Raw genomic sequence first — 10,557 nt, forward strand, 5'->3', positions numbered from 1 at the left:
TATGCTCATTAACACCTCACACATTTTAAACACTGAATACAAGAGGACTCAAGCTTTCACAACTTCCTAGTGTCTTACAGTTCTCCTACATGCTGATAGTAACAACCCGCCAACCTTTGTACCAGCTGGACTGCGAGTTTAAGTGGCCAGGGAAACCACCTACTGCAAAACATGCCAAAACACTTCCCAAACACACGCAGCACCAATGCAGAAAGACACAAAACACAAATTTACTCAAAGCGATTTTATTGCTTGTGCACACAATAGCATTTATGCCACTAGAGCAGAGGCTGTGGATGACTCACTGTGGAAAAAAAAAGAGAGAGAGAGAGAAACTGGGATTAGTACCGGACTTGGTGATTGGAGCTATCCCCAAACAGCTTTAATCCCCAACTGCATACAGTGCATCCAACTAAGCCCTAAGTTTAAGCATGAGGATGAACAGGTTTGCTCTCAGCCAGACGTCTACGGCCAAATGGTGGAAATATCAACCTATCTGCCATAAACTGTCAATGTTTGTATGCTTATCATAGCGAGCAACTCATGAAACAAAAGGGGGGGGATTTCATTCATAGTTAAACAGCATCTATCAACTCCCCAAACATCATAAATCAACCAGTTCTGGCTGTCCTGGAAATAACTGTGTAGACTAGGCCAGCCTCTAATGCAGAAACCGGCTTGCCCCTAGGTAACATTTCTTCCTTCCTTCCTTCGTTTTCTTGAGACAGGGTTTCTCTGTGTAGCCTTGGCTGTCCCGGAACTCAGAAATCCGCCTGCCTCTGCCTCCTGAGACTAAAGGCGTGCGCCACCATGCCCGGCTCAGGTAACATTTTGACAGAACACTGTCGTGTGACTATGTATCACCCATGCAAGCTTCCCCACTATGACAGAGTTGAACTGAAATGACACTTAACCACAAAACCCAAAAAGGCAAAATGCCTACCACTATTCATTATTTACTATCTAGCTGATTTGCCAACCAAAAACTATATACTTACTATTTCCAATTGGGTGGGAGCACCCGCTTAGTCTTATAGTATCGAGCCAATCGGTGAATTCTGCTCTCTATCAGAATCAGGCGGAATTTAGCATCCTTATCCTAGAAATAAAAAGAGATTTAAGAAAACCACCAACAAGTAAAGAAACTAAATAGCTTCTATGGTTAGGTTAAGTTCTTAGGGCAATTTTTTAAAGGAGGCAGGGTATCTTATTATTATACAGAATAAGTTGGTTGTTTTACAACTTGTTAGACCAGGCTGGTCCCAAACTCCAACAATTAAGGGCATGCACCACCAAACCCACAGAAGCAATTTAAGCTCCTAGAATAAGGCCCATAGTCACAAACCTACACTAGAGCGCCAGCACCTGGGACCAACTGGATGTAATAGTTTAGGGGAGCTAAAAAAATCAAACCACCCATTTCTAGGAAACTATCACGTTGACTATTAGCCAGCACCCAGAACCACCTGAGAGGACCCAAGTGTGTTCTCCCCTCTGAAGATCCGTAGCGCCAAGTGTCTCGACACAACACCTGGTTTGTTGTCTGGCTTACCTTTCTGTTCCTCTCAAGGTGCTTTCGGACAGCAACAGCTTTCTTAATCAAATGGTAGAGATCCTCGGGGAGGTCAGGGGCAAGGCCTTTGGACTTGAGAATTCTCAAGATTTTATTTCCAGTCACAAAACGGACCTGGGCCACCCCGTGTGAGTCCCTCAGGATTACACCTGAAAAGAGAAACATACTGCTCAAGCACACACACACACGCGATAAACCCCAACCCCTAACAGCCATTCTCCAAAATTTCAGCTCACTCAGACATCCAAGGAAGGTCAACCCAACATGGAAAGTCCTTCTGGTGGAAACTGCGAATGTTGGAACACCATCATCACTGTGAGCTTGCCAGAATGCATCTGACCAGAGGAACCAATGTGACTTCTACCTTTATATTTAGTATTAACTTAAAAGCAGCCCAACATTTATTTGTACCTATCTTTAAAACTGCATGTTATTGCTTTTAAACCTCAAATTACTTCAGATCAGCTGAGCCCATTTCTCATTATTTTTTCTGCATATTTCTAGCGAACTTTTTATTTCCTAAAGAGGACATTTTCCTCCTATGAGCAGGTATCCCAGACTCAGGAGCCAGGTTACCAAAACCGAGTTATTTCCCATGTACAAAGTCACAGCAGCTTAGAATCAATTCAGTTAGATGTGACTCAATCCCAGACAGTCCTTGCTCCGCTGTGGAAGCAGGAGGAAAGTTTTTAACATACGGACTAGGCACATTTGTTTCTCGAGAGCAGAAGGAAGAGACTACATCAACACTCACCTATCTGGGAGGGAGTCAGGCCTTTCTTGGCCAATTTGTAAATCTGTTCCTTCACGTCGTCAGACGTCAACTTCAGCCACTGCAGATAGAAGAGAAATCGGCCTTAGGATGAGAGAGCACGGCGGCAACCTTCCACTTCGGGTCCCATCCTCCCGCGCACCGATCGCTTCCCACGCCGCCCTCCAACCCTCAGCCTCTACTCACCGTGGGGACGCTACGGCGGTAGGGCAGCGCCGACTGGGACAGGCCCTTCCTGAAAACAGAAGAAAGGGAGTAAAACGGCGACCCGCGCCCCAAGCAGCCCCACTGTCCCTTCACCCGCAGCCCGCATCCTCCTCTCTCAGCCCCGCGCCCCAGCCCCGCAACCCAGGTCGGCGCCGCGGGCTCACCCGGGAGCGTGCATGCGACCCATGATGGCGGAGGTCTGGCAGCAAAGAGAGAACGAGGTAGGAAACAGCACAGGAAGTCAAGCCGCACAGGAAGTGACGCCACTCATCGACGTTTGCTCTCGCGCGGGGGCGGGGCTACATAGTGTGGCCACCGGAGCCCGCGAGACTACGCGTCCCAGAAGGCACGGCGGCGAGGCGTTACGAGTATGGCTGGGCTGCTACGCCTTGAGCCCTTGTCTCTAGTCTTGCTCTTACCCAGAGCAGGAAGTCAGTCTCTAACGTCTCTTCGGAAGTCGCATCTGAGGGGACCTAGGGCGTGCTCGAGTCCTGGGCTGAAGGATTTGGATAAGCTGCGGGATCCTCAGGGCTCCCTCTGCAGCCCCGAACTCGTGCAGTGTGGGATGATCGCAATGCCTGGGTGCAGCCAGCGCTTCTTTCTAGATCGTTAATCCTAGGCTTCGGAGCCCCGCCCCGGTCTGTTCTGTCTGCGCGCCTTTTGTACACAGGGCGGAGCGCAGAACCGCTGGCCCCCGTCGGAGAAGAGTTGGGAACGAGGAAAGAAGCTTCGAGAAGATGAGGGGGAAAGGGACTACCCCGGGAGTTGGTCTTTTATGGATGACCTAGTCCGGTTTACCTCAGAGCGTTCGAAGAATGGGTGAATATAACAATTTATTGTGCCGGGCGTGGTGGCGCACGCCTTTAATCCCAGCACTTGGGAGGCAGAGGCAGGTGGATCTCTGAGTTCGAGGCCAGCCTGGTCTACAACGTGAGTGCCAGGACAGCCAGGGCTACACAGAGAAACCCTGTCTCGAAAAACCAAAAAAAAAAAAACAAAAACCAACCAAACAAACAAAACAATTTATTGTAAATGCAACAAAAAACAACAAAGACATGGACCCAAGAAACTCAGATCTACAAGACCCTGTTGAAAAGTGAAGCGTGAGAGATTTGAAACAGTACTGAAATACTGATCCAGTTTTCTTTTTGTTGTGTTTGAGACCGGGTCCCTCAATGTAGTTCTGGTTGTTCAGGAACTCGCCTTGTAGACCAGGCTTGCTTCAAACACACGTTAAGTCTTTCTGCCTCTGTCTCTTTAAAAAAATGCTGATGATGAAAGGCTTGAGCCATCACGCCCAGCTGCGTTCTTTTAACCCATTACTAGTTGAATTACGTTTTCCAAAACATTGGGAACTTGAACCAAATTTGTATTTATTTCCTGGCAAAGTTGTATTTGATTAATTAACCAGATACACACTTTTAGCCCAGATACGTGATCCGTACATCAAGCTTGGCTTCAATTCGCAATCCCTAAGCAAGAATACTTCATTTCACTCTAACACATTTGTCCGAATACAAATTTAGGGTTCTGTAGTCCTTCTCATTTCCACGAGTCACTCCAACACATCTCACCACAGAAATGTATCAAATACTTCATTGTTTCCACGGGTACCCCAATCCTATCCATCATTTCTCAGGCAGCTTAAGTGGTGTCCCATTATGTATACAATCCATTGTCTGCCTGGGGGCTAGTGGTTTCTTTGTAAATTCCTCTAAATTGTGTGTGTTTTAAAGATTTATTAATTATATATAGGTACACTGTAGCTATCTTCAGACACTCCAGAAGAGGGCAAATTGTGTGTGTGTTTTAAAGATTTATTTATTTATTTATTATATATAAGTACACTGTAGCTATCTTCAGACACTCCAGAAGAGGGCATCAGAACCCATTATAGATGGTTGTGAGCCACCATGTGGTTGCTGGGAATTGAACTCAGGACCTCTGGAAGATCTATATTGTTTTGAAAAAGACTTTTAATGTGTGAATATAGGGTAAAAGGATAACCTTGTGGAGGTTTTCACCTTTTTACCTGGCTTTTAATATCAAACTAGAGTTGTCAGTGCACAGCAAGCACTTTTGGCTACTGAGCCATTTCAGGGGCTCTCTTTTTATATTTTCTCTATGTATTTGAAATAAAACCCAGATGAAATAAAACCCAAGTCCCTGGCCTCATGTCCTTCCACTTTGCCCTTACTTCTACTCATTCCAAGCACATTTTTTTTTTTCTTTTTGGTTTTTTGAGACAGGGTTTCTCTGGGTAACCCTGGCTGACCTGGATCTCACCTTGTAGACCAGGCTGGCCTCAAACTCAGAAATTCACCTGCCTCTGCCTCCCAAGTGCTGGGATTAAAGGCACCAAGCACATTTCTAATGTTACATAGTAACATGTCTACCTGGAAAAAAATTAATATACTTTTAAAGATGTGTGTCATGTGTGTCTTGGCATCACAGTACCTGCAGTGCCCATGGAGGCCAGTAGAGGGCATCAGATAGGTTTGGAACTGGAGTTGATAGAAAATTCTTAGTTGCTATGTGGATGTAGCAACATGGATGAAACTGAACCCAAGCCCTCTGCAAGACCAGTAAGTGCTCTTAACCCCTTAGCCTTCTTTCTAGCCACTCCCCCCCTTATAAATTACTTGTATAGCTGTGCAAGCTGAGTGCAGTGCCCAGAGGCCAGAAGACGATATTGGGTAAGAACTAGAGTAATAAGCACTTGTACTTTGTACTGGGAACCAAACTCTAGTCTTCTACAACAGATAGCCATTGTAGCACTAAGTCATCTCTCTAGCCCACTACCTGCAATAGTTTGAACTCTAGTACTGGCAAGCAGCTTGGCACTCAGGCAAAACTCAGTTATTTCAAAGGATAAGCTTACATAAGCCATCTCTCTCTCTCTCTCTCTGAAGGTTTAGGGAGCCAGAGGATAGCGGACAGCATGAGGACTTGGCTTCTTATTTAATGTATGAATGCTCTGCTGCATATATATCTGCCTGCTGGAAGAAGGCATCAGATCCTCTAGTAGATGGTTGTGAGCCACCATGTGGTAGCTGGGAATTGAATTCAAGACCTCCTGAAGAGCAGCCAGTGCCCTTAGCCGCTTAGCCATTTCAACAGCCCCTTAATTGTCCTTTCAAGGTCTTTATACTGTTTTTTCAAATTATTAGAATGGTTAGAGAGCCAGTCTTGTGCTCATAATCCAGAACAAAAGTATGGTGTTAACTTGCACTTCTCAGCTCTGAACTAGAATGGCTAAGTGAATGTTCACAGACCAAGAACCATACCTGCAGAATTGACCTCTCAGGAAGCGATAGGCTGTAGCACATTATCTAGACCTTCAAAAAGTCACATCCAAATTTAGGATAAGTTTTACAAACTCTTGGGTAAGATGCAATAATTATATTATTAAAGTTTGAAACCAAAATACTGAATCAAGAAGGAAGGAAATGACAGCTGAGTTCCTTTATTTCAGAAATATTTTAATTGTAGTATAGTTATGAAGTCACATTCAATTCAATGAATATATTCCAAGTATTAATAAAAATATTATACATCTTAACTCACTATGCTGATATAATTAAAGCATTTTGTTCTTACAGGTGACACTAGTAATTACATCTATATTTGCATTGCTAGTGAACAGCATGTAAGTAAATGTGTATCATAATAGCAGGTCTTCAGTGTTTTTTTTTTTTTTTAAATCTGAGTTATCAAAAGTGAATTTTTTTAAATGTTACAATTCATGAGTCTTAGAAAGAATTAAACAATTTAAGGCAAGATTTTGAACTTTATATACAACTTTAATTTGAAAAAAAAAGTACGTAAAAAAGATACACATGCTTTAACAACTCATTCACATAAACACAGTAATAAAAAGCATTGGTGCCAATCTCATTGGATTCCTCAGAGAACACAGGTTCTTGGGATGAACTATCATCTTCAGATCCTAGAGCACTGGCAAGAACAAACAATTCTGGCACAGGACTTGTACGTAGCAGAATGATTTTTACTTGAAGGTAGTTATAAATATGATATACATAAACATTAGTGTCTTGGCTTGTTTAGCGTTCTTGTTTTTCGAGTTATTTAAGGTGACTGTTAGGAAGCTTTAGAAGCCAGCTGACTCAGCGACTGCAGCTGTAGTGCACGGAGGCTGCATTCTCCTCCCTATCACTGGTTTTTGGTATGGGCTGAAGATTAGCATTTTATAAAGAAATAACTTACATTAAAATATATGTATTCTAATGACCAAAGAAGGCACAAATTGAGTTAAATTAAGAGACAGTATCACCTTTTGAATATTTGTTAACTATACAGTATTACTTATAATATATACCTTTAGATATTAATCAGATTTCTTGTCACTGAAGTGACATTACATTTTTAATTCTGTTTCTGCTAAGATACACGGTAACAGATCACAAAAAGGTCCACGAGTCCAGTCAATGACGACCTTTTTTTACAAACAGCATTTTTTAAAGAAGCTAGGTGACCCATGGAATGGAATTAGGTTTCTCTCAAAAGAAAAAATATTCTAGTGCTACTTACATCTGCAAAACTATTTAAGGAAATGTTAATTGTGGAAAAAGCAAACAACGGTGCTTAGATCTTCATTTCAATTATCAAGTAGACAACACAGTTTAATATAAAAAATTCACATACTCATACAGGTTTCCCTACAAATGGACCATAGTGTTAGGCACCAAATATTTCAAGTTTTGATTTTTTTAAAAATGTATTCCAATGATAACACTCTTAACTCTTAATTTAACTCTGTAAGTATCATTTCTGTCAATCACTTTGTACACTTCATAAAATTTTTATTCTGGCGAACTGAATCAGATTGTCCTTTCTTGGTACCCTTCATTAAGTAGTTTGTCAGTTTTCTCTAACTACCAAATTTGCTACATCTCTATTACCTTTCTAAAAATATTTGAACTTCTAACCAAGAAATTTATTATATATACATGTTTATCAAAACTAAACAAAATTATGTCTGAAATGGGAAATAAAAATGAATTTTTTTTTTTCGAGACAGGGTTTCTCTGTGTAGCCCTGGCTGGCCTTGAACTCAGAAATCCACCTGCCTCTGCCTCCCAAGTGCTGGGATTAAAGGCGTGCGCCACCATGCCTGGCTTTAAAAATGAATCTTATTCTTAATGTCTACTCCACAGTATCTTCACACTTCTCTCTTGCAATTTTCATTTCATTGTATTACAGAAAATAATTCTTCCATGTGAATGTACAATGTTTACAAAAACAGGACAGTTTACACACCACCTTCCATAAATGTCTAAATTAAACTCCTTATCCTGCCTGGGCACCTTACCAAACAAAACAGGGAATAAGGCTGAACAATTTCCATTTGTTTAATGAGGGAGTAAAGTATAAATGCATAGAAGTGAAACTCCAATTTCAGTTCGCACCCTTACAAATGATAATGGAATGATAGAATTTGAAATACCAATTTAGAATATCAATGAATCTCATTCAATTACGGGGCAATAAACATTAAGTTAAATAGCTTAATAGTGAAAACAACCAGAAGTAGAGGAAATAGTATTTCTGTGGAGAAACCATTAGTAAATGTACATGACATGCATTAGTAAATGTACATGACATGCTGTCTTCAGTAAGGTGGGTGAAAATGCATGAAAACTACTTGCTCTTTAATCAGAAGTGGAGTGCCAGTGAAGCATGAGTTAAGTAAGGCACTGTTATTTACAACTTCAGTCATTGGCACTTACTCTGAAAAGGCTTTAACAATGAATACAAATCGTATTTTTTTCTATTCTATAAACGACTTAGTAGTTCTCAGCATTCTGACTACTATTTGTGCTTTGCTTTTCAGCCTGTTGAGTAGCAGCTGCATCTTTCCTTTGGTGTCTGTGAACATACACAGTGGTAAAGGCTGTGAGGTGCATAACAAAAAACAATTTGCTGCGTCTGTGTAGGAAGAGGAAGAGTACAGACAAGGTGACCAAAATGACACAGTATTATGTCAAAGTCTTTCTCAGGACTTAGTATATATTAAGTTTGGGATTGGTAGCACTCAACAAAATAACTTTGAAATAGCAATGGCTTCTATAAAAGTTAGTCATATGACTGACAGTTGGTCCAACATGTTAAGTTTATAATTTCTGCCACAGTATGAAATTATACAAAGTTCCCAAGTGTGTGCATGTGCGCATGCGCACACATTTATAACTCCTTGTTTCCAAAGCTCAGAAGTCTGAAGTTTATAGGTATGTTGCCGCAGTCAGCTGATACCACTTAACTGTCTCTTTGCTCAAGTTGAAATCTTTCAGTGGCAGGGTTATTCCTCCCAAGAAGAAATTCTCCCGCAGAGATTCTGCACTGAGTACACTCAATTGAAGTTCTCTCTGCCTCAGAGTTTCTCTGCTGTATCCACTATATACAAGCTAGAATAGGGGGGGGAGAGAAAGGATAAGGATTGGTTTCTTGGAATGTTTTCAACAAAATGTAAGACAAAGAGTGATGCAATGAATGGCACTGACTAGAGCAGCAGGGTTGTCTCAGAGCATCAGAAGCATGTTTTTAACTTCTGGAGTCTGTCAGTGTTTGACACAGACACTGAATAAAGTAGGACCAATCACTGTCAAAAAACAGATCCCTAAACTCTCAGACATGGTTTCTGTGAGCAGGAGTGACGGGGAAAGAAAAAGAAATTACCTGGTGATTACCTTAAGGTAATATAATCACTGGAGAAAAAAAGAGGATAGATGGAAAGCAAGTTTGATAATATAATTTTAAAATTATCTTCCAAAAACAGATTAAAATTCCATTTTTTTCCTTTCTTTTTTTTTTCCAGACAGGATTTCTCTGTGTTCTCAAACTCAGAAGGCGCATGCCTTTAATCCCAGTACTTGGGAGGCAGAGGTAGGTGGATTTCTGAGTTCGAGGCCAGCCTGCTCTATAAAGTGAGTTCCAGGACAGACAGGGCTACACAGAGAAACCCTGTCTCGAAAAACCAAAAAAAAAAAAAAAAAAAGAGGAATTGGGTTCAATTCTTATTAGCTACAAGGCAGTTCACAACTGCCTGTATGTAAGAGGAACTGGGTTCAATTCTTATTAGCTACAGGCGGTTCACAACTGCCTGTATGTAACTCCAGTTCCAGAGAGACCAGCACCACCTTTCGGCCTCTGTGGGTTCCACACACATCCATTGCACTTACATACATGGCAGCAAAACACTACACACACATAAAACAAGTAAACCTTACAGAAATAAAAGCATTGAAATCTCAAAGCAACTACTCTTCGAAATTTTTAGAAATGAAGCTTAGCTTACCATTTCATTGAATGTTGGGTTCCTAGTTTTACGTGAAATTTTGGTTTTACGTTTTGACGTTTTGTGGGTATCTGGAAGCAGGTATGTTTTGACATATGGATTTGGGTCAGCCCCATCTTCAGTCACCTATAAAGAAAAGCAGTCTCTTAATAGTAGTGCTTCCTACTGAGGTACAAATTTACTCTACAGTCAGCATTTGTCACCACTCACGAGATCTTTGATGTGCATCACCATGATGAAGAGGGTGCCATTTCGGTAAGAAACAGATAACTTTACTGCTCCTCCTATTTGGCCCAGAGTTGGGCTGAAGGGAACTGCACCTGAAAACAGAAATACTTTCCTCTTTATCTCAATGTGCCTGAAATGGCTCACACTTCAGCAAAAGAACTGCTGCATGAGGGCACGGTGAGAGGCAGCAGATAGGAAAAGTAGATCTCATGTCATGCAATCCCCTCTTCTGACCTCTGCAGGCATGTGTATGGTATACATGAATACATTCAGGCAAAATATTCATACACATAAAATCTTTAAAAAAAAAACAAAAACAAAAGGGAAGGAAGGAAGGGAGGGAGGGAGGGAGGGAAGGAGGGAGGAGGGGCTGATTTTTAGACCCCACACACATGTATCCACATATCCACCTCTACCCCATCACAAAAGTCATCAATTATCAACCAGGAGGAAAAAAGTATA

The 10,557-nt window shown here is 41.5% G+C and overlaps 2 protein-coding genes and 1 non-coding gene across 3 annotated transcripts in view; all 3 read right to left on the reverse strand.

The window, feature by feature from the left end:
- Positions 1-229: 229 nt before the first annotated feature.
- Positions 230-2,822, reverse strand: Rps13 (ribosomal protein S13). Its single transcript, XM_021166781.1, has 6 exons — positions 2,717-2,822; positions 2,532-2,580; positions 2,328-2,406; positions 1,553-1,722; positions 999-1,099; positions 230-304 (listed from the first exon to the last, which is right to left on the reverse strand). The coding sequence occupies exons 1-6, from the start codon at positions 2,737-2,739 to the stop codon at positions 271-273; spliced, it is 456 nt and encodes a 151-aa protein (XP_021022440.1). The 5' UTR covers positions 2,740-2,822; the 3' UTR covers positions 230-270.
- Positions 1,806-1,892, reverse strand: LOC115031684. Its single transcript, XR_003837343.1, has one exon. It is a non-coding gene; the product is annotated as a small nucleolar RNA SNORD14 (small nucleolar RNA).
- A 4,811-nt stretch (positions 2,823-7,633) lies between the features above and the next one.
- Positions 7,634-10,557, reverse strand: part of Pik3c2a (phosphatidylinositol-4-phosphate 3-kinase catalytic subunit type 2 alpha) — a 95,023-nt gene continuing 92,099 nt past the window's right edge. Inside the window, exons 32-34 of the mRNA XM_029479584.1 lie at positions 10,078-10,187; positions 9,868-9,993; positions 7,634-8,977 (exon numbers count right to left, since the gene is read on the reverse strand). Of these exons, the coding sequence (XP_029335444.1) occupies positions 8,795-8,977; positions 9,868-9,993; positions 10,078-10,187 (419 nt within the window). The 3' untranslated portion in view covers positions 7,634-8,794. The remainder of the gene's footprint in view (positions 8,978-9,867; positions 9,994-10,077; positions 10,188-10,557) is intronic.

The sequence above is a fragment of the Mus caroli genome, chromosome 7 (genome assembly GCF_900094665.2).
Source record: "Mus caroli chromosome 7, CAROLI_EIJ_v1.1, whole genome shotgun sequence".
Lineage (NCBI taxonomy): Eukaryota > Metazoa > Chordata > Mammalia > Rodentia > Muridae > Mus > Mus caroli.